At 40.0% G+C, this 24,007-nt stretch overlaps 1 protein-coding gene and 1 long non-coding RNA gene across 5 annotated transcripts; one reads left to right on the forward strand and one right to left on the reverse strand.

Moving 5' to 3' along the window:
* Window positions 1-2,112: 2,112 nt before the first annotated feature.
* LOC121875727 (exosome complex component RRP45-like) lies at window positions 2,113-17,311 on the reverse strand. 4 transcript variants are annotated; one of them, XM_042380378.1, is made up of 4 exons: window positions 17,281-17,311; window positions 3,371-3,566; window positions 3,020-3,256; window positions 2,113-2,487 (listed from the first exon to the last, which is right to left on the reverse strand). In XM_042380378.1, exons 2-4 carry the CDS (start codon window positions 3,542-3,544, stop codon window positions 2,128-2,130), a joined length of 771 nt encoding a protein of 256 aa, XP_042236312.1. In that variant the 5' UTR covers window positions 3,545-3,566; window positions 17,281-17,311; the 3' UTR covers window positions 2,113-2,127. The 4 variants fall into 4 exon arrangements, with proteins under 4 accessions (XP_042236312.1, XP_042236311.1, XP_042236314.1 ...); XM_042380377.1 differs by lacking the exon at window positions 17,281-17,311 and adding an exon at window positions 17,176-17,199; XM_042380380.1 differs by lacking the exon at window positions 17,281-17,311 and adding an exon at window positions 16,805-16,826.
* Window positions 7,119-7,654, forward strand: LOC121875728. The gene is made up of 3 exons (XR_006090659.1): window positions 7,119-7,134; window positions 7,522-7,599; window positions 7,633-7,654. It is a non-coding gene; the product is annotated as an uncharacterized LOC121875728 (long non-coding RNA).
* Window positions 17,312-24,007: the final 6,696 nt, after the last annotated feature.

A 24,007-nucleotide genomic window follows, 5' to 3' on the forward strand; every position in this document is an offset into this window, starting at 1 on the left:
TATATACGAACACTAGAGTTAATGCTATACAGAAAGCCCCCATAAAAAATAATCAATATATTGCCTTCACTTTTGTGGCAACAAACAGCTGTGGTAAAGGACTCCCCAACACACTGAGTGAGATTAATGCATAAAAGGAGGAAATAGTAAGACAACACTTAGTGGGATATAACTCAACAACCAACACTTATCATTCATGCCCATATCATATAGATTTATAATTTTCAAATATATTTATTTGACCAAACTTTTAGATAAACTATTCTGGATTATTATAGGAAAGAAATGAAGTTTCTAACTTAATGAGAGCTGTATTTACGGACTCGGGGAGTTTAGACTCAAGGAAAACATCCCCAGCACCTAGAAACATTCTGGGGAAGTGGGCTAGTGTCTGTGTGTGCAAGATGTCTAGTTTAGACACTAGCAAACTTTTTCCAGTAACCGGAAAATATTCCGGGATAAGGAATTTTTCTGGGTTTGAGAAAGTCGTCCGGTTAGCCAGAAATCTCTCATCCCCGGATGTGCTGTGCACCAATTGTTCCGGCTAACGGGGATATCACTGTACCCCTAAAAGACCTACGGCGATGGACGAGTGGCGACGGGGATAAGATGGTCGTTTATGCACTGGGATCTAGGCAGTTGTGCAATCCAGTCCAGTCTGTGCGACTGAGCAGCCCTTTTGAGGAGCCACTCTGCTCACCCCACATGGGGAGAGGGCTATAAAAAGTGCCCTAAACATTACCTGCCTAAAGAATGAACCTGACTGGGCAACCGCACCTAGTAAGGTCATCCTTGTGTGGTCAAAAACACTTATAATCACAGAACAAAACAAAAACAAACTATACTGTACAACCTCTTATAGTCGCTGCATGGAATGTCAGGACCCTTCTGGATACTGGCACAAACTAGGTATAACATCGACATAGCAGCCATGAGTGAGTCCCGACTCCCAAACAAGGGCCAACTCACAGAACGGGGCTCTGGCTACACCTTCTTCTGGAAGGGTAAGCCTATTGTGGAGAGAAACCGCATTTATGGAGTTGGCTTTGCCATCCGCCAACGCATCCTACACAGGCTAACTGAAATGCCTGCCCCTGGTTCAGCCACACCTCCACCATCCAGCCAGCTTAACGGTACTACCCTCTCTAATGCAACCCACTTTCAGTATCTCGGCTCCCACCTGTCCACCACCGTGGACATCGGTGAAGTGATTCAGCATCGGATCAGATGTGCATCTCAAGCCTTTGGCAGACTCTGTACCCGAGCAGTGGTCCTACCCACCCTGCAATATGGCAGCGAGACATGGGTCACATACAGGAGGCACCTCATGGCACTTGAAAACTTTCACCAACGTAGTCTACGTTCCGTCCTCCGAGTTCGCTGGGAAGACAAGAGAACAAATGCCAGTATTCTCGCTGACACCAACTGTAGGAGCATCGAGGCTTCCATTATCCATGAACAACTACGTTGGACTGACCATGTTATCAGCATGGACAACAGTAGACTGCCAAAGCAGCTATTTTACAGTCACCTAACGAATAGTAAACATATTGCTGGCGGCCAACTGAAAAGGTATAAGGATAGTCTTAAGACAAACCTGAAAAAGTGCCAAATCGACCCCTCACCTGGGAGGCGATTACTCCACCCCTTAACACTTGGAGGAGCACCACACGAGAAGGTGTCAATACTTTCGAGTTAGCCCGACTGCATACTGAGGCAGACAAGCGCCAATGCTGGAAAGACGCTGCTGCCGCCCCTCCCGCACTAGATGTAGCCTTCCACATGTGCAACGTCTGTGAACGACACTGCCAATCCGGTATCAGCCTCTTTAGTCACCTCAAAACTCACTAACCTAGATGACATCCTTAATAACTTGTATCATTTTATCATAGCTGGATGATCGTCATACTTGATTCCGGGTGACAGCAAAGTAGTAGTAGTAGTAGTAGTAGTAGTAGTAGTAGTAGTAGTAGTAGTAGTAGTAGTATGTATGTATGTGTGTGTGTGTGTGTGTGGACAATCACTGTTCAAGTTGTGAGGCTTATTGTATGCTTTCAGAAGTCCAGTAATTCTTCAAATGAGAAACTAGTGAGCTTAAGTTTGATTTGTGAGAAGGTGATCACTGCTCTATGAAGGGAGGCAGGTTGGGGGGACAAGGGTCTGTCTCAGTAACCAACCAAACCTCATGAAGCCAAACTTAACTTTTATCCATAATTTAACCAATTCATAAAAATAATTGCTTACCCTCTCTTCTTTCTCTGAAGGATCCATCAGCATGTAGCATTTATCATCAACAACGAAAAAAGCGTAAGTGAGACACACGGGCACTTTTTTCATGAAGGTAGGAATGGGTTCACGCTCTTCCAGGGTGTGGATGGTCACTCGTCCGTCTTCTTCCACCGTCACGTCGGGACGGTGGAAGTGCCGAAGAGCTGCAACAGACGCGAGGTTACAAGCGTCTCCTAAGTTACCGGCATGATTCAGCACCTGTGATAGTGGGAAAATATTAGTAGAGTTTTGTTATTCAGTTTCCTCACTGTTAGCCTTTCTCTCTATCTGCTATAACATACACTGTACTGTACTGTACACTAAGTCCTCGCTTAACGTTGTGGTTCCGTTCCCGAAAACCCCGGCGTTAACGGAAACAACGTTAACAGAATCAATTTTCCCCATAATAAATAAATAAAATACTGTAGTTATATTCCCCAGCCTCCCTCTGCCCCATGAAATACATTACATATACAGAAATTCAATGGAATTTTTATAGAAAATAGTATATATTATACATCCCAAAAGATAAATAAACTAAATTATTTTGTATTGTACTCACTGACGGGCAGAGGTGGAGCGAGTGTGTGGTGGGTTAAAAGCTTCCACTTACGGAGCAAGGCTTATGGTCTTACGTTGCTTCTTTACAACACTAGCACTTACAGTACAGTACAGTAAACTACTCACCGTAACATCCACTCTCAGTTGCCAGACACTTTCCTCCGCCAGTACAGTACAGTAAACTACTCACCGTAACATCCACTCTCAGTTGCCAGACACTTTCCTCCGCCAGGACACACAGAGACTCGAGGTCGAGGCATCTTGACTCCTTGATGTTTCTTTCTAATATTTGCTGCAGTTCATCCACCAGGTCGTTACTACGCCCGGACTCAAAGTGCGGTGCAGCCATGGGTGACAAGTGAACCGAGATAGATATTTTTCCTTCGTTAGGTCGGGATGGTCTCGGCTCGACTACTTCGCCGGTGACCTGTAATACATAAATAATTTATTATCACTTAATACTATTTCTCTTGTAAGAGTACAGCAAGATTCCTTTAATTTCTCCCATAGTTAAGTTAAAAGTGTGTAAACTAAGACACACCTGAGCTAATACCCTAGTCTGGCCAAGGGTGACAGTGCAGGAACCGTAGTCCTTCCCAAAATTAAGTGAGATGTCTCGGACTTCGAGAAACTCTCTGTTGTCGTAGCGTTGACCTGCCCGGATGGCCGACACAATCGACGTTTTCTCACACGTACTTAGCGGAACTTCTTTCATCTTGACCTGTGGAAGAGCTCGGCTGGGGAGGAAAAGTTGGCAAATGGTTATGAGTTACAATGTAAAAGTTTAAGCTGTAGTTTATCTCCATCTGTTATCTGGTTGTGATGTACTGTACAGTGATCCCTCGGTTAACGAATTACCTTCCATAAGATTCTTCACTTCGGTTAACGAATTGCTTATGAATTTTTCCCAACGTGTTTTCGCCTGCTAACCAGCTGTAGTATTAGTCCGCCAATACAGTAATCGGTTCTAGGGCTTAAATTCATTACCATTTTGGTAAATATCAAGAAGGTTGTACCATTCAATAATTTTCCAAGTCTTATATTAAAGTTTTTAGTCATTTTAACAATTATTTAACATAATTGAAGTACAGGGAACTAGTTTTTAGCGCGCCAAACAGCCACTCAACACACCCAAAGTGACGTCAGTGTGTGTCCCTGCTCAGTGGAGGAAGCTTCTTGCTTCAGACTCTCTTGAACATAAACTATTTTTAAGTTTTACAGTACAGTTATTGGTCATTCTGAAGTTTATTTTACATACTGATTTAAAGAAAATAATCTTGAATTACACCAAGTGAACTACAGCCTGTAAAATTTTATGGGTGAAATGGCGGCATGAAGCATGGGGTGACTTCTCTTCCACCCCAATGCCTTCTCTTCTCCCTTCTCCTCCACCCCCATTCTAATTCCCATCATCATCATCAACCAGGAGCCTTCTACATGCACACCTCAAAGTAAGTGTACTTTACTGCATTTATTTTTAGTTTTTATGTAATTTTCGGTGAGCTAGAACCAATTATCCAAAATTCCATTGAAACAATGGTTTCGGTTAACGAAATTTTCGGGTAACGAACGACCCTCTGGAACAAATTGTGTTCGTTAACTGAGGGACCACTGTACAGTGATACCATAGATGGGTTTGGAAAAGTAAGAGAGAGATTACATAAGTTGGTAGCTTGGTGATCAATTATTCATAACACAAATGTAGTGATGTGATTACACACATTACGCCTTATACTGTAATGAACAGTATAGTAAAGTTAAATGCAAATTAATACAATGGTGTTCTGAAAACTCTGCATATTAACATTTCTCATCAAAAGGAAAGATCACAATGATCATCTGTAACACTGACACATTATCTCATTACTCTTATTCACCTAAACACAAGCAACAAAGACCATTGGCAACTCCCTACTATTTGGTCTCTCTCTTACATAGAACTTCAGACCAAATAATACTGTTTTTTTTTCTTTTTCTTTTTTTACAGGGATCAGCCCACCCGGGCACAGGTCACTGACCTACATCAGGGCCTGGGGGGTGAAATGTAATAATAATAATAATTCATAGTAAATAAAATTTATAATAAAAAGTAAAATAAAATATTAATGGTAATAACAATAATAATAACAACACTGTAATAATAATAATATCTACAAAGAAATACAAGAATGAAAAAACCAATAGTGAGAAACAATATATGTATGTTGTGCTGTCATAGTAAGAGAAACAATTGAGACCCTGCAATTGTGTGTAAATGAGGCAGAAAGTCAGATCATCAACCTGGAACTTGGTCACATATGGCAGCAGAGTCTACCATTAGACAACACATTATGCTTCCAATATCTTCCCAGGCAGTAGTAGCTCCCTGTTTGGTAGCCGCCTACTGTAACAACACCAGTAGGGCTGGGGTTATGAGAGTACAGCTCCTTGGTCTGCACTGCCCTGGGTTAATGGCCTCTGTCCCCGGGTCTCTGCTACAGTGGCAGTATTTATTCACATTTTCAAGGACACTGTAAAGTACCTCATGATGCATTCAAAGTGAGGTGATGTACATACAACCATGTGGAGGAACACCATGAGAGGTGATGTACATACAACCATGTGGAGGAACACCATGAGAGGTGATGTACATACAACCATGTGGAGGAACACCATGTGAGGTGATGTACATACAACCATGTGGAGGAACACCAAGTGAGGTGATGTACATACAACCATGTGGAGGAACACCATGTGAGGTGATGTACATACAACCATGTGGAGGAACACCATGTGAGGTGATGTACATACAACCATGTGGAGGAACACCAAGTGAGGTGATGTACATACAACCAACCATGTGGAGGAACACCATGTGAGGTGATGTACATACAACCATGTGGAGGAACACCAGAGAGGTGATGTACATACAACCATGTGGAGGAACACCAAGTGAGGTGATGTACATACAACCATGTGGAAGAACACCATGAGGTGATGTACATACAACCATGTGGAGGAACACCATGTGAGGTGATGTACATACAACCATGTGGAGGAACACCAGTGAGGTGATGTACATACAACCATGTGGAGGAACACCATGTGAGGTGATGTACATACAACCATGTGGAGGAACACCATGTGAGGTGATGTACATACATGTGGAGCCATGTGGAGAGAACACCATGTGAGGTGATGTACATACAGCCATGTGGAGGAACACCAAGTGAGGTGATGTACATACAACCATGTGGAGGAACACCATGTGAGGTGATGTACATACAACCATGTGGAGGAACACCAGTGAGGTGATGTACATACAACCATGTGGAGGAACACCATGTGAGGTGATGTACATACAACCATGTGGAGGAACACCAAGTGAGGTGATGTACATACAACCATGTGGAGGAACACCAAGTGAGGTGATGTACATACAACCATGTGGAGGAACACCATGTGAGGTGATGTACATACAACCATGTGGAGGAACACCAAGTGAGGTGATGTACATACAACCATGTGCAGGAACACCATGTGAGGTGATGTACATACAACCATGTGCAGGAACACCAAGTGAGGTGATGTACATACAACCATGTGGAGGAACACCATGTGAGGTGATGTACATACAACCATGTGGAGGACACACCAAGTGAGGTGATGTACATACAACCATGTGGAGGAACACCAAGTGAGGTGATGTACATACAACCATGTGGAGGAACACCAAGTGAGGTGATGTACATACAACCATGTGGAGGAACACCATGTGAGGTGATGTACATACAACCATGTGGAGGAACACCATGTGAGGTGATGTACATACAACCATGTGGAGGAACACCATGTGAGGTGATGTACATACAACCATGTGGAGGAACACCAGGTGAGGTGATGTACATACAACCATGTGGAGGAACACCATGTGAGGTGATGTACATACAACCATGTGGAGGAACACCAAGTGAGGTGATGTACATACAACCATGTGGAGGAACACCAAGTGAGGTGATGTACATACAACCATGTGGAGGAACACCATGAGAGGTGATGTACATACAACCATGTGCAGGAACACCATGTGAGGTGATGTACATACAACCATGTGGAGGAACACCAAGTGAGGTGATGTACATACAACCATGTGGAGGAACACCATGAGAGGTGATGTACATACAACCATGTGGAGGAACACCAAGTGAGGTGATGTACATACAACCATGTGGAGGAACACCAAGTGAGGTGATGTACATACAACCATGTGGAGGACCATGAGAGGTGATGTACATGCCACAACAATGTGGAGGAACACCAAGTGAGGTGTGATGTGCTATACAAACTCATGTGGGAGGAACACCAAGCAGGTGATGTACATACAACCATGTGGAGGAACACCATGTGAGGTGATGTACATACAACCATGTGGAGGAACACCATGTGAGGTGATGTACATACAACCATGTGGAGGAACACCATGTGAGGTGATGTACATACAACCATGTGGAGGAACACCATGTGAGGTGATGTACATACAACCATGTGGAGGAACACCAAGTGAGGTGATGTACATACAACCATGTGGAGGAACACCAAGTGAGGTGATGTACATACAACCATGTGGAACACAGTGAGGTGATGTACATACAACCATGTGGAGGAACACAAGTGAGGTGATGTACATACAACCATGTGGAGGAACCATGTGAGGTGATGTACATACAACCATGTGGAGGAACACCATGTGAGGTGATGTACATACAACCATGTGGAGGAACACCATGTGAGGTACATACAACCATGTGAGGAACACCATGTGAGGTGATGTACATACAACCATGTGGAGGAATACCATGTGAGGTGATGTACATACAACCATGTGGAGGAACACCATGTGAGGTGATGTACATACAACCATGTGGAGGAACACCAAGTGAGGTGATGTACATACAACCATGTGGAGGAACACCATGAGAGGTGATGTACATACAACCATGTGGAGGAACACCAAGTGAGGTGATGTACATACAACCATGTGGAGGAACACCATGAGAGGTGATGTGCATACAACCATGTGGAGGAACACCATGAGTAATAGCTTGTGAGTGGGAGGTACACGTACTGCTCCAACAACTCTCTGACTTTCTCATCAATCTCACACCAGCGTTAGAAACATACAGGTACTATATCACTTCACCACTGTAATGGAAAACCACGAAATTAGGGGAAAAACAACAACAACAAATTAGGAAAAAATTAAGATTAAAATTTGTTATGCAAATCATCAGTATACTGTACTGTACTGTACGCCTTTTATATTTATTTTCCTATAAAAGTCGGCAAGTCGTTGAATTGTTACAAAGAATTTAATTTTATTTCATCATATTTCATGATGAAGCCAGATTTAATGTCTGAAATGACATATTAGTTTTATTTAGACTTAAAATAAACTTTTGACATACAGTACAGTAGGGGGCAGTGAAATTTTGCTCAAAGCTGCACTCTTCAGGCATTGTTCCTTATACATATCTAAGACTCCATGCCAAATTTGAAGCTGATATGTCTAGGTTTAGTCTGCCGCATTTTCTACTGAAATTTTTAAATTTACCTACAGTACTAGCCAAACAGCCGCTGTGGCGGTGCAATGTTCTGTTCAGTGTTTTTCAACTTTTTTTTCATAATTTGACGTCACTCTATTTTGATGGTAAGAAGACCGCCACTCGTGTGATGATAAAGAATGAGAAGACCGAGAAATGGAGTTCGAGGATGATGGTGAAAGATCATTATGTCATCATGGTTGAGCCTGGCAATGAATGTGGCTGGGTTCACTGTATGTATATTGTGTTGTCAAGGGTAAGAAAAACAATTGAGACCCTGCAATTGTGTGTAAATGAGGCAGAAAGTCAGATCATCAACCTGGGACTTGGTCACATATGGCAGCAGGGTCTACCATTAAACAACACATTATGCTTCCAATATCTTCCTCCCTGTTTGGTAGCTGCCTACTACCGGTAGACTTAACCCAAATGTTCCAATAACCATTGCCCTAATACTGTATTAAAAGGAACCAGAAGGTTTGGTTAAAAAAGGCACAAGATACAGGTGTGGCAGCTGTATGCAAAACGTTGATGTGTATTGGTACAGAAACCTAATACTGTATGCATGTGTGGTGGGCAGATGATAGTTACTAAGATGGCCTTCTTTCTGACTAACCAAACCTAAATAAAATTAACCAAACTGAAGCTAACCTAACCTAACCAGTAATACTGGAAGATATGGCTAACACTGTGATAATATTGAAATTTAGTTATGTAAGTTTGCTATAGTTCACCATTGTGCATTTTCTTTGTTCAGTTTGTTTACATCATACTGTAACTGGAACCGACGGCTTCTCTTGAGTAACACTGGTTGTGTCTCTCTCTCGTCCGAGTATTATGGCCATGTAAAACAAGAACACTACGATATCACAACAAACACCAGAAGGAGTTTTGATTTTGTTAATTTTTTCCACAGATGTTCTTCGGCACCGGGATTTTTTATCCCATGGCCGCACGTCACCGTAACTTAGCTCTCGATGCTGCACACAAGAGGAACGAGAACGACAAGATAAGGGCATACGGGGAGAGAATTCAGAACGTTGATCAAGGCAGCTTCACTCCCGTGGCCGGACAGATGGCCGAAGGACATTTGGCCGACGAACATTTCACTGACGGACATTTGACCGAACGGACAATAGACCAAACGGACAAATGGCCAAACGGACATCTGGCTGAATGGACATATGGCCTTTTTAATATTTTTTTATTTTCCTTTCTCCTTTGCAATGTAATTTTTGTATATTTACTAAAGGACAAAAGATATTAATTGTAATGTAATTGCTTTATAAAAATTGCTTCAGTCTTGTGTTTAATATCCGGTAGACGTCGGAAACAATCAGCATTATTTTCCCCAATTTCAATTTAACTAGTGAATTACAAGGACTGAGGGAGGTTTATGTACACAGGGCGACCTTACAAAACATGAGGTCAGGTCAAAAAACATGACATCCACTAATCCACACACCAACACCACCACAAACACAAAAGAAAGGGCGACGTAACTAGTCATGTTAAGTCAGGTCAAGTTTTTGAAAGAATGCTTGTTCGAACTTTTTAGCCACGCCCCAAACCAACCAAACGTTAGCCCTGCTTGCCTGGACTCTGATGCAGTCGCTCTTCAGAGGTCGTAAAGGTAAGCGGATGTTTTTATTATTATTATTATTATTATTATTACTTTATTTAATATTTGTTTCTTTTAAGACCATGGAATTCATACCAACGACAAGAGGGAAGGCTTTTGCTTGACGGCTACGCCTACATCGTTGTTAAACGTAGAGACAATGTAATATATTGGTGATGTGAACGCAAAGGAAGCTGTTGGGGACGATTAAAAACAGAAGACGTTATTCAAGAAGAAGCAAGTAATCACACATGTCTGCCTAATGCCGGACGTAACCTGTACTTGAAAACAGTACAGTAAAGAAAATTAAAGAAAGAGCTAGACAGTCGGAGGAAGTGACATCGACTGTTATACAAAACTGCACCAGTGAGTACCCACTTGATGCTGCAGGTGATCTTCCTATGAAAGAAACTCTGGCAAGAATGGTGCGCAGACAACGCATGGCACCAGACGGGGACTTTTTAACTGACGACTTCCGGAAATCAATTAGAGAAGACCGTCATCCATGAAAGTGACAACCTGCTAATTCTGTCAACACCTCGAAACTTAAAGCTTCTTGCTTTCAAAGACGACTGGCTGTGTGATGGGGCATTTGATTCTGCGCCAGAAGGTTTTCAGTTATATACAGTGTAAGTTATGCTGGATGAGAACCATACAATTCCCTTGGTATACTGCATCGCAAGGAACAAAAACCAAGCAACGTATGACATGATTTTTAGCACTCTCAAGCAAGTGAGACCAGATCTTAATCCTGTTTCAGTCACCAATAACTATGAAGGAGCGGCTCTTAATAGCATCACAGCATGTTTCCCAGACACAAATATTTTTGGATGTTTTTTCCATTTCGGGCAGTGCTTGTGGAGACGAACACAGGGCTTAGGACTACAGACTTGGTATAATGACCCAAGAAATGCACTCACCGTCAAGTCCGTTCAAGCTTTTGTGCCAGTCAGTGACGATGCTGAAAGCTTCAATGAATTTGTCTCAGCACTAGATGATGAAACTGATGAACTTCTATCTTGGCTACTTTGAAGCGACACGGATTGGTGTTGTACAGTGTGGAAGACGACGAAGACCAGCAGTTGAACTCAGGCTGTGGAACATACTGGAGAGAAACACACAAGGCTTTCCACAGACAACACACTCTCTTGAAGGATGGCACAGAGGGTTTGAGCAGAGAATGGCAATCACCCGCCCCACCGTTTGCCGTCTCGTTTCAAAACTAAGAAAAGAGCAGTAGGACTGGGAGTTGACAATTGAGCAGGCAGCAGCAGGAATGGTACTGTATTGAGGAAACCGAAGAAGTACCAGATATTAAACACAGGACTGAAGTCCGTCATTGAGAATGAGGAGTATCCCAGAATCGACTTCTTGAGAGCAATTGCCCACAATCTTTAAATATTTAAGAACATTTCGTTTTATACAGCAATTTTTATAAATCAATTACATTACAATTAATATCTTTTATCCTTTAGTAAATGTGCAAAAAAAAATGTATATCAGGCAAATGTATCACATTGCAATTATGTTATCTTTTTATCCTTTGTTTTATAAAGCAAATACATTGCAAAGAAGAAAGAAAAATAACAAAACAAATTAAAAAGGCCCTATAACCATTCGGTCCCATGTCCGTTCGGCCATTTGTCCATTCGGTCTATTGTCCATTCGGTCAAATGTCGTTGGCCAAATGTCCTTCGGCCATCTGTCTGGGAGCCTTCACTCCTCTGGTGTTCACAACCTCTGGTGGGATGGAACCAAATGCAAGATGCTTCTACGCCAGACTCGCGGAGGTGCTAACCGAACAGAAGCAGCAGCCCAGAAGTTATGTTACAGCCTGGATGAGATGTCGACTGTCCTTCCCTCTCCTTAGGTCTGCTTTGCTCTGCCTCAGGGGAACGAGAGCATCGGCCCCAAAGCCGACAACAGCTGCAGATATTGACTATGAGGCAACAGTCACTGAATGCCACATAGATCTGCAGCTCAAGTAACTGAACACAGCTAGGGTAGCTACTTATGTATTAGGATATTTAATTTTAAGGTAATAAAATGGCAGCAAAGGTGTGGCTATTGGGGGAGGCTGGAGGCCATTTTTTAGTTAAAAAAAAATTAAAAGAGCCAAGAATTGTAGCAACTCCCCGACTTACGACCTACGACCACCTGCACTTACGACCTGCCTCAGTCGGTACGACCATCCGCACATACGACCGCAGCAGTCGGAACCCCAAAATTTTTCAAATGACGGCGTATTTTCTAGATTGTAACGTTTCCGTCCCGTATGAGAGCGTCGAGTGGCTTAGGTTGCATCATGGCTACAGCACCCACGCAGCAGAGCGCTTAGTTCGTGTTTGGCTGTCGTTGTATCCGCAAATGATCGCGCTGTGTACTGACATTATTTTCGTATCTAATTCACTTTATAATGACTAGCAAGCGTACAAGTGAGAGTGCTGGTGGTGCTCAGAAGAAAAGGAGACAGTCAATTACTTTTGAGACGAAAATGAAGATAATAATGCAGTATGAAAATGGAAAAACTGTTGCATCCATTTCACGCGACCTAGGCTTCTCGCACTCGACGATATCTACTATTTTGAAGGACAAGGAACGTATTCGTGAGGTAGTGAAAGGACCAGCACCTATAAAGGGAACAATAATAATGAAGAGAAGACAAGGTCCCATTCATGAGATGGAAAAATTACTTGTGATATGGATGGAAGACCAGATACAAAAGCGTGTACCCTAAAGCCTTCTAACCATACAGGCTAAGGCAAGAAGCCTTTTCGAATTGAAGGAGCAGGAGATGAGTGCAACCAAACCTTCAGAGCAAGCCATGGGTGGTTTAACAGATTTAAGAACCGCTACAGTTTACATAATGTTAAGGTGAGTGGAGAGGCAGCAAGTGCTGATGTTGGTGCTGCCGAAGCTTTTAAGGAGGAGCTAGATCGTGTCATCGTGGAGGGAAATTATTTGCCTGAGCAAATATTTAGTGTGGATGAACCTGGCTTATTATGGAAGCGCATGCCTGAACGGGCATACATCCACAAAGAGGCGAAAACAATGCCAGGATTCAAGGCATTCAAGGACCGAATTACACTTCTGTTGGGGGGAATGTAGCTGGAGTCAGGATAAAGCCTTTCATGATATATCATTCAGAGAACCCAAGGGCTTTTAAACATGTCAACAAGCACACACTGCCAGTGTTTTATCGCAGTTACAAGAAAGCCTGGATGACCCTAGTACTGCTTGAGGATTGGTTCATGACTTGTTTCATTCCACGAGACAAGGAGTATTGTCTGCAACAAGGGATTGCATTCAAGATTTTGTTAATTTTGGACAATGCTCCAGGACACCCACCACACCTGGACGACCTGCACCCTGATGTTAAGGTAGTGTACATTCCACCTAACACTACCTCTGTCATCCAACCCATGGATCAAGGTGCTTTTGCAAATTTTAAAGCAAATTATTTACATACAACCTTCGCTCAGGCTGTTGCTGCTACTGAAGGTGAGAAAACCTTCAGAGAGTTTTGGAAGGACTACAACATTTTGTCATGTATAAAGAACATTAGTGCAGCATGGGATGAGGTTACAGGTCAGTGCATGAATGGAATATGGAAGAAAGTCCTGAAAATATATGTGAACAGTTTTAGAGGATTTAATGAAGATGAAGTAATTTCTGAGATTAGTAACAATATAGTGGAGTTGGGTAAACAGCTTGAGTTAGAAATTGATAATGAAGATGTTGAGCAGTTGGTTGAAAGTGTAGTAGAAGAGCTCAGTAACGAACTGGAAGCACAGAAAAATGCAGAGGAAGAAGAGAGTTTAAATGTAGAAGAAGAACCTGCACCCCCAAAAATTTTTCAGTGAAGCAAACGGCAGATGCATTTGCTACAATTAATAAGGGGATGCAAATGTTTGACGGAATGGATCAAAATGTTGAGCATTTTGCCAAAGTTGACAGAATGGTCCAAGATGCACTTGCTTGCTGCAGGGAGATTTATAATGAAAAGAAAAAGCAAACTGTGCAGTCTAAATTGGACATCTATTTTAAGAAGTCCCCCATTGCTGTCTCCTCAAGCCCCACCAGTGCTGCCTCTTCACTCCCTCAAAATGATCCAATACCTTCAACCAGCAAGTTTCCCCTGTACATAAACCTGTCTGAAGAAAGCGACAGTGATGACCCACCCAGCCCTGTCTCCTCCTCTGCTTCATCCAGTTAATGTCGTCTCCATGTATAATTAGAAAATTATGGGGGCCCCGTGTGCATTCAGCCGACTACATTAAAGGTAAGTGCACAGTCACACTGTATCCATTCTTCATTATTGATTACTATTACTGTACTGTATTTCATTTTAGATTTTATATGTATTATTTTTTGCAGTTCTGACTTACGACCTGGATTTGGGTCCCTAACCCCGTCGTGAGTCGGGGAGGAGCTGTATATAGCATATATATTTTCTTTATCTATGATTATAAATCACCTGTAATGGGCAGGGTGTGAAGGATGAGGGAAATTGCAGAGTAAAACACGGTGAAAAACTGATCATACAATGTAAAATTTTTTGTATCTACGTGCTTTGTATGTGAAGAAATTAATTATTTACCGTAAAAATTCCTCCGAAAAAACTGCCGAGTCAGCAAGTCTTGTTGTCTGCTCAGTTTGTTTACAACTGATTCACTCAGTCTGAGAGTGCTCTCACGTCCACAAAATACGTAAAATTACACCATGATGCTTCAACAAAGTAGCTTTCATTGGTACAGTACCAGATATTAAAATAAGTACTTTCTGTTTTGCTATAGGCAGGGGTCCCCCCACCCCCTCCCCGCTAGGAAGTTAGGTAAGGTTAGGTAGATTTCTTTGGTTGGTCAGGTCAGGTTCTAATAGGGTCGAGTAAATGTCGTCTCTTTTAAAATACTTACTATAATGATAATGACATTTGTGAAAAAACAATTATATTGAAGAACGCCTCCTGGTGTTAGCCATCTCCTCCAGCTAACCTAACCATTAATAACACAGTCCATCAATACGGCTGACGTACCTTTATCCATTGTGTTTAAAGAATGTATTACGGCTCGGAGGGTCTTGGATGGTTTCTTTCAGGATACTGTACTGTACTTCTCATATGTATCCCCAATGGTGAGAAAAATGGCAGTGTGTGTGGCCCAAGGTTTACCAGTGGAGGTGTTGCTGAAGTCACCTGGTACAGTACTGAGAATTTGGTGCGTGTAATCAATAGTTTAGACAATTCTAAGACAATTTCTTCAATGCCATTTCCCTTACAAATTAATTAAATATACCGAGGGATCCAGGGTAATTTTAGGTAATTTGTGAGGGAAATGTTGTAGAAGAAGAGTAGGAGGAGGGTCTTAGAATTGTCTAAACTATCAGAAAAACGTCTTTCTCTTAGAAATGGAGGTTAATCTGTGATTGATGATTGTGGCAAGATTTTAGGTTGGGTTGGGTGTGGTGAGGTGAGGTGAGGTGAGGTGAGGTGAGGTGAGGTGAGGTGAGGTGAGGTTAGGTTACGTTTGGTTAGGTTTCGGTCAATTTATATTAGTTCACTGTTCTTTCTTTGGGTAGTAGAAATATGGGTAAAAAAACCCACATAGAAAATCACCCAAAACCAACCAAACCTAACCTAATCAGGGGGGGCCTTGATCAGGTTAGGTAAAACTGTGCACTAATACAAAAAGACCTAAGTTTCAACAGTAATTTGGAAGCCATTAAACGAATATTTACCAAAACTCTTCACTGGGTGACTAATGGAAATTTACCTGATAAATTTTTACAAGTGGACAACGCTGCTAATTGGTGGCAAAAATTATAGTCAAATTCCATCTAATCACAACAAAAAGCATCGGAAACACACATTGCTAAACAACTAAAAAACACCAAAAATAACCTAACCTAACAAACCTAACCAGAAAAAATTCATGAGGTTCATTGGTTGTCTACTTGTAAAAAAAAAAAAATAAATAAATAAATAAATAAATTTACTGACATGTTGTTTATGGAATTGCCCAATATTACTGTAAAATAAATAAAATTTCTTCCTGTACACAAGGTTGGGAGGGAAGCGTCTTCCTCCACAGTATCTGTATTGTGGAAAATACATTTTTTGTGCACTTTTTGTCATCTTCCTTTGGTAAAATTGCAGATTACAGCAACCTAACCTAACCTAACCTAACTTGTGTGGTTGCTGGCTTAATATATAGGACTAACCAGCGAGTGAGTTATTTTTATCAGTTTATTTTCTTACAATATTTTCATCAGTGAGTTTTGATATGATAATAATTTATTGTGGAAATTGTTCATTTCATAGATAATTAGGCACCTAGGCGCACACTAGTTTATCGTGCGGGCGGTAATGAAGTCGCGCTGTGCTGAGGGGCTTTTCTCGCACCCGGGCCGAGGCAGTTTGCTTTTCAGCATGCCGGGTGAAATTTGTCGCCGATCTTACATGGACATAATTTGTGAAGTTAGGGATAAAGACAACGAGACCCTTCAATTATTTAAAGATCACGGCATTGTACCTTTACACAGAGACTGTTTATTTTCTTACATTATTTTCATCTTCTGATATGATAATCATTTATTGTGGAACCCGCCAACACGGGAGCCACGAATTACCCAAAAGTATAGCAAATAAGGGTAAAATCTTAACGAATATCTGTTATACATACAAAAAACATGTTTAATAATATTTTTAGTGTAATTTTGTAAAAATAATTTGTAAGATGAAATAATAAACAGCGAAAAACTTTCAGTATTGACGTACGCTAAATTCCAAAGAGTTCGTGAACAAGGGAGATGACTCAGATCCATCGTGATGCACTTCGCTAACCTAACCTAACCTAACCTAACCTAACGAAGAGTAAATCCTACGGCTATGTTAAATACCCCAAAGTAACAGAAACATGGGTAATTATATCTCCATTTTGGATAGGTGACTCTTTGGAATTTAGCGTTTTTTGCTGTTTATTATTACATTATTTTGAACTACATTCCATTGAAAACATTATTAATCAGGTTTTATTGTTAAGATTTTACCCTGATTTAATACACTTTTACCATATATGGAGAAAAGTTTAATCTCCCACCTGTAGGAAGCAAGTCACCACAGTTACCTTTACCCTGGACACATATTACCTAAGATTCTATCCTCTTGACTTCACTGTACCGTTCCCACTATGTATTTAACAGGGAAATGTTTAAAAATGTGTGTTAAGGTTGATAATATAACACCACTCTTACCACCACCAGACGCAGCTGCTCCCACGTGTTATTGTTGTTTTAGTGCGGGTGTGTCATGTTTATACTTTATATAATATATTTTTTATAATTTCCGCCATTTATTACCTTAGTAGCCGTACAGTTTAATCTTTTGTACTGTTTTTAGTCTCCAGTGTTAGTACGGGAGAAAATTGAAATACTTGAAGGAGAAAATCTGACAAATTTGGTAGTACTGTTGGCACCACCGCCTTGGTTGACTCGAATCTGACCCCCCAAGAACCGCTGAGATGTTAAGGTGAAATTGTCATCCCTTTAAGATGTTAAGGTGAAGTTGTCATCCCTTTAAGATGTTAAGGTGAAGTTGTCATCCCTTTAAGATGTTAAGGTGAAGTTGTCATCCCTTTAAGATGTTAAGGTGAAGTTGTCATCCCTTTAAGATGTTAAGGTGAAGTTGTCATCCCTTTAAGATGTTAAGGTGAAGTTGTCATCCCTTTAAGATGTTAAGGTGAAGTTGTCATCTTTAAGATGTTAAGGTGAAGTTGCCATACCTTTAAGATGTTAAGGTGAAGTTGTCATCCCTTTAAGATGTTAAGGTGAAGTTGTCATCCCTTTAAGATGTTAAGGTGAAGTTGTCATCCCTTTAAGATGTTAAGGTGAAGTTGTCATACCTTTAAGATGTTAAGGTGAAGTTGTCATCCCTTTAAGATGTTAAGGTGAAGTTGTCATCCCTTTAAGATGTTAAGGTGAAGTTGTCATCCCTTTAAGATGTTAAGGTGAAGTTGCCATACCTTTAAGATGTTAAGGTGAAGTTGTCATCCCTTTAAGATGTTAAGGTGAAGTTGTCATCCCTTTAAGATGTTAAGGTGAAGTTGTTTAAGATGTTAAGGTGAAGTTGCCATACCTTTAAGATGTTAAGGTGTTGTCATCCCTTTAAGATGTTAAGGTGAAGTTGTCAGTTCCCTTTAAGATGTTAAGGTGAAGTTGTCATCCCTTTAAGATGTTAAGGTGAGTTGTCATCCCTTTAAGATGTTAAGGTGATTGTCATCCCTTTAAGATGTTGAAGTTGTCATACCTTTAAGATGTTAAGAGTTGTCATCCTTTAAGATGTGAAGTTGTCATCCCTTTAAGATGTTAAGGTGAAGTTGTCATCCCTTAAGATGTTAAGGCGAAGTTGTCATACCTTTAAGATGTTAAGGTGAAATTGTCATCCCTTTAAGATGTTAAGGTGAAGTTGTCATCCCTTTAAGATGTCAAGGTGAAGTTGTCATCCCTTTAAGATGTTAAGGTGAAGTTGTCATCCCTTTAAGATGTTAAGGTGAAGTTGTCATCCCTTTAAGATGTTAAGGTGAAGTTGTCATACCTTTAAGATGTTAAGGTGAAGTTGTCATACCTTTAAGATGTTAAGGTGAAGTTGTCATACCTTTAAGATGTGAAGGTGAAGTTGTCATCCCTTTGAGATGTTAAGGTGAAGTTGTCATCCCTTTAAGATGTCAACGTGAAGTTGTCATACATTTAAGATGTTAAGGTGAAGTTGTCATACATTTAAGATGTTAAGGTGAAGTTGTCATCCCTTTAAGATGTCAAGGTGAAGTTGTCATCCCTTTAAGATGTTAAGGTGAAGTTGTCATACCTTTAAGATGTTAAGGTGAAGTTGTCATCCCTTTAAGATGTTAAGGTGAAGTTGTCATCCCTTTAAGATGTTAAGGTGAAGTTATCATCCCTTTAAGATGTTAAGGTGAAGTTGTCATCCCTTTAAGATGTTAAGGTGAAGTTGTCATCCCTTTAAGATGTTAAGGTGAAGTTGTCATCCCTTTAAGATGTCAAGGTGAAGTTGTCATCCCTTTAAGATGTTAAGGTGAAGTTGTCATCCCTTTAAGATGTCAACGTGAAGTTGTCATACATTTAAGATGTTAAGGTGAAGTTGTCATACATTTAAGATGTTAAGGTGAAGTTGTCATCCCTTTAAGATGTTAAGGTGAAGTTGTCATACCTTTAAGATGTTAAGGTGAAGTTGTCATCCCTTTAAGATGTTAAGGTGAAGTTGTCATCCCTTTAAGATGTTAAGGTGAAGTTGTCATCCCTTTAAGATGTTAAGGTGAAGTTGTCATTCCTTTAAGATGTTAAGGTGAAGTTGCCATACCTTTAAGATGTTAAGGTGAAGTTGTCATCCCTTTAAGATGTTAAGGTGAAGTTGTCATCCCTTTAAGATGTTAAGGTGAAGTTGTCATACTTTAAGATGTTAAGGTGAAGTTGTCATACCTTTAAGATGTTAAGGTGAAGTTGCCATACCTTTAAGATGTTAAGGTGAAGTTGTCATCCCTTTAAGATGTTAAGGTGAAGTTGTCATCCCTTTAAGATGTTAAGGTGAAGTTGCCATACCTTTAAAATGTTGGTGAAGTTGTCATACCTTAAGATATTAAGGTGAGTTGTCATCCTTTAAGATGTTAAGGTGAAGTTGTCATCCCTTTAAGATGTTAAGGTGAAGTTGTCATCCCTTTAAGATGTTAAGGTGAAGTTGTCATACATTTAAGATGTTAAGGTGAAGTTGTCATCCCTTTAAGATGTTAAGGTGAAGTTGTCATCCCTTTAAGATGTTAAGGTGAAGTTGCCATACCTTTAAGATGTTAAGGTGAAGTTGCCATACCTTTAAGATGTTAAGGTGAAGTTGTCATCCCTTTAAGATGTTAAGGTGAAGTTGTCATACATTTAAGATGTTAAGGTGAAGTTGTCATCCCTTTAAGATGTTAAGGTGAAGTTGTCATACCTTTAAGATGTTAAGGTGAAGTTGTCATCCCTTTAAGATGTTAAGGTGAAGTTGTCATACCTTTAAGATGTTAAGGTGAAGTTGTCATACCTTTAAGATGTTAAGGTGAAGTTGTCATACATTTAAGATGTTAAGGTGAAGTTGTCATACATTTAAGATGTTAAGGTGAAGTTGTCATACCTTTAAGATGTTAAGGTGAAGTTGTCATACCTTTAAGATGTTAAGGTGAAGTTGCCATACCTTTAAGATGTTAAGGTGAAGTTGTCATCCCTTTAAGATGTTAAGGTGAAGTTGTCATCCCTTTAAGATGTTAAGGTGAAGTTGTCATCCCTTTAAGATGTTAAGGTGAAGTTGTCATCCCTTCAAGATGTTAAGGTGAAATTGTCATCCCTTTAAAATGTTAAGATAGTTGCCATACCTTTAAGATGTTAAGGTGAAGTTGTCAGTTGTCATCCTTCAAGATGTTAAGGTGAAGTTGTCATCCCTTCAAGATGTTAAGGTGAAGTTGTCATCCCTTCAAGATGTTAAGGTGAAGTTGTCATCCCTTTAAGATGTTAAGGTGAAGTTGTCATCCCTTCAAGATGTTAAGGTGAAGTTGTCATCCCTTTAAGATGTTAAGGTGAAGTTGTCATTCCTTTAAGATGTTAAGGTGAAGTTGTCATCCCTTTAAGATGTTAAGGTGAAGTTGTCATCCCTTTAAGATGTTAGGTGAAGTTGTCATACCTTTAAGATGTTAAGGTGAAGTTGTCATACCTTTAAGATGTGAAGGTGAAGTTGTCATCCCTTTAAGATGTTAAGGTGAAGTTGTCATCCCTTTAAGATGTTAAGGTGAAGTTGTCATCCCTTTAAGATGTTAAGGTGAAGTTGTCATTCCTTTAAGATGTTAAGGTGAAGTTGTCATCCTTTAAGATGTTAAGGTGAAGTTGTCATCCCTTTAAGATGTTAAGGTGAAGTTGTTGTCATCCCTTTAAGATGTTAAGGTGAAGTTGTCATCCTTTAAGATGTTAAGGTGAAGTTGTCATCCCTTTAAGATGTTAAGGTGAAGTTGTCATCCCTTTAAGATGTTAAGGTGAAGTTGTCATCCCTTTAAGATGTTAAGGTGAAGTTGTCATCCCTTTAAGATGTTAAGGTGAAGTTGTCATACCTTTAAGATGTTAAGGTAGTTGCCATACCTTTAAGATGTTAAGGTGAAGTTGTCATCCCTTTAAGATGTTAAGGTGAAGTTGTCATCCCTTTAAGATGTTAAGGTGAAGTTGTCATCCCTTTAAGATGTTAAGGTGAAGTTGTCATTCCTTTAAGATGTTAAGGTGAAGTTGTCATCCCTTTAAGATGTTAAGGTGAAGTTGTCATCCCTTTAAGATGTTAAGGTGAAGTTGTCATCCCTTTATGATGTTAAGGTGAAGTTGTCATCCCTTTAAGATGTTAAGGTGAAGTTGTCATTCCTTTAAGATGTTAAGGTGAAGTTGTCATTCCTTTAAGATGTTAAGGTGAAGTTGTCATCCCTTTAAGATGTTAAGGTGAAGTTGTCATTCCTTTAAGATGTTAAGGTGAAATTGTCATCCCTTTAAAATGTTAAGGTGAAGTTGCCATACCTTTAAGATGTTAAGTGAAGTTGTCATCCTTCAAGATGTTAGGTGAAGTTGTCATCCTTCAAGATGTTAAGGTGAAGTTGTCATCCTTTAAGATGTTAAGGTGAAGTTGTCATCCCTTCAAGATGTTAAGGTGAAGTTGTCATCCTTTAAGATGTTAAGGTGAATTGTCATTCCTTTAAGATGTTAAGGTGAAGTTGTCATCCTTTAAGATGTTAAGGTGAAGTTGTCATCCTTTAAGATGTTAGGTGAAGTTGTGCACCTTTAAGATGTTAAGGTGAAGTTGTCATACCTTTAAGATGTGAAGGTGAAGTTGTCATCCTTTAGATGTTAGGTGAATTGTCATCCCTTTAAGATGTTAAGGTGAAGTTGTCATACCTTTAAGATGTTAAGGTGAAGTTGTCATCCCTTTAAGATGTTAAGGTGAAGTTGTCATCCCTTTAAGATGTTAAGGTGAAGTTGTCATCCCTTTAAGATGTTAAGGTGAAGTTGTCATTCCTTTAAGATGTTAAGGTGAAGTTGTCATCCTTTAGATGTTAAGGTGAAGTTGTCATCCCTTTATGATGTTAAGGTGAAGTTGTCATTCCTTTAAGATGTTAAGGTGAAGTTGTCATTCCTTTAAGATGTTAAGGTGAAGTTGTCATCCTTTAAGATGTTAAGGTGAAGTTGTCATCCTTTAAGATGTTAAGGTGAAGTTGTCATCCTTTAAGATGTTAAGGTGAAGTTGTCATCCTTTAAGATGTTAAGGTGAAGTTGTCATTCCTTTAAGATGTTAAGGTGAAGTTGTCATTCCTTTAAGATGTTAAGGTGAAGTTGTCATCCCTAAGATGTTAAGGTGAAGTTGTCATCCCTTTAAGATGTTAAGGTGAAGTTGTCATCCTTTAAGATGTTAAGGTGAAGTTGTCATCCCTTTAAGATGTTAAGGTGAAGTTGTCATCCCTTTAAGATGTTAAGGTGAAGTTGTCATTCCTTTAAGATGTTAAGGTGAATTGTCATCCCTTTAAGATGTTAAGGTGAAGTTGTCATTCCTTTAAGATGTTAAGGTGAAGTTGTCATACCTTTAAGATGTTAAGGTGAAGTTGTCATCCCTTTAAGATGTTAAGGTGAAGTTGTCATTCCTTTAAGATGTTAAGGTGAAGTTGTCATTCCTTTAAGATGTTAAGGTGAAGTTGTCATCCCTTTAAGATGTTAAGGTGAAGTTGTCATTCCTTTAAGGGTTTCAGTACTGCTTGGCCCAGTCACAGGTTTACCACACTTAGGTTTGTTTCCTAACAATAAATAGACCAACAAGCCGATAGCTAGTAGGGTGATATATGGTGAATTGGTAAAAAAAAAGGATGTCATAAATTTTAGGTGAGGTTGTCATATTCTAATTTATCCTCTTCCCTAGTGATCGGCCATAATTTGCGTTCATCAATGTTCATTTGTTCCCCTCGAGCAGCTGTGCTGTGTGTCGTCTGCTGTCGCTCAGCTGGGAGTGAACATGAGTGGTGGATGTTATTAAAAGACACCGAACGTCAATTTTCATCCATCAATTTTTAATTATGTAGAAGACGACCCGAAACTAAGTTTAAATACTTAGTGATGAAAAAATATACTTTTTATTTATGATACAAGTGGCTGAGTAGGGTTAATATTACCTGAAAAATAAATGGTTTAGAGCACGTGTTCGAGGTTTATTTCTAACAAAGTTAATTTTACCAGTGATGGCTGCCGTGTACATATACTGAAGTTGCAATCAAATATGAGTATATTACTCCTTAAAACCTGCCACGTACACATCAAGAAACTGTGAAATAAAATATTGTTCATTTAGAAATGAAAGAACTGGCATACTACATTCAAGACTTTGCATATGATATGACAATATTAGAGTATAATCATTCATATACATTTCTAGTTTGTAGTCTACGGACATAACACGGACACTCACGGCGTACTTATGAGTTCTAGTTAATTATAACCACAAGTATTGTTAAACCAGGATGTGTGTCTTAACAGCATTGTGTTGTGGTGTAGTATAGTGTGGCTGAGGAAGACTGGGGTGGATCAATAGCTGCACCGTGTGATGGCCACAATACATCAGTAAGTACCTCACCACAAATCATTAATACTGCGACCCCCAGTACAGGTGTTGATGTAGAATCAGGTGTTGATGTAGAGAACTACAGGTGTTGATGTGAAGGAGTACAGGTGTTGATGTAGAGAACTACAGGTGTTGATGTAGAGGAGTACAGGTGTTGATGTAGAGAAGTACAGGTGTTGATGTAGAGAAGGACAGGTGTTGATGTGAAAGTACAGGTGTTGATGTAGAGAACTACAGGTGTTGATGTAAAGGGTACAGGTGTTGATGTAGAGAAGTACAGGTGTTGATGTAAGAGGCAGGTGTTGATGT

The sequence above is a fragment of the Homarus americanus genome, unplaced genomic scaffold (genome assembly GCF_018991925.1).
Source record: "Homarus americanus isolate GMGI-L3 unplaced genomic scaffold, GMGI_Hamer_2.0 scaffold22250, whole genome shotgun sequence".
Lineage (NCBI taxonomy): Eukaryota > Metazoa > Arthropoda > Malacostraca > Decapoda > Nephropidae > Homarus > Homarus americanus.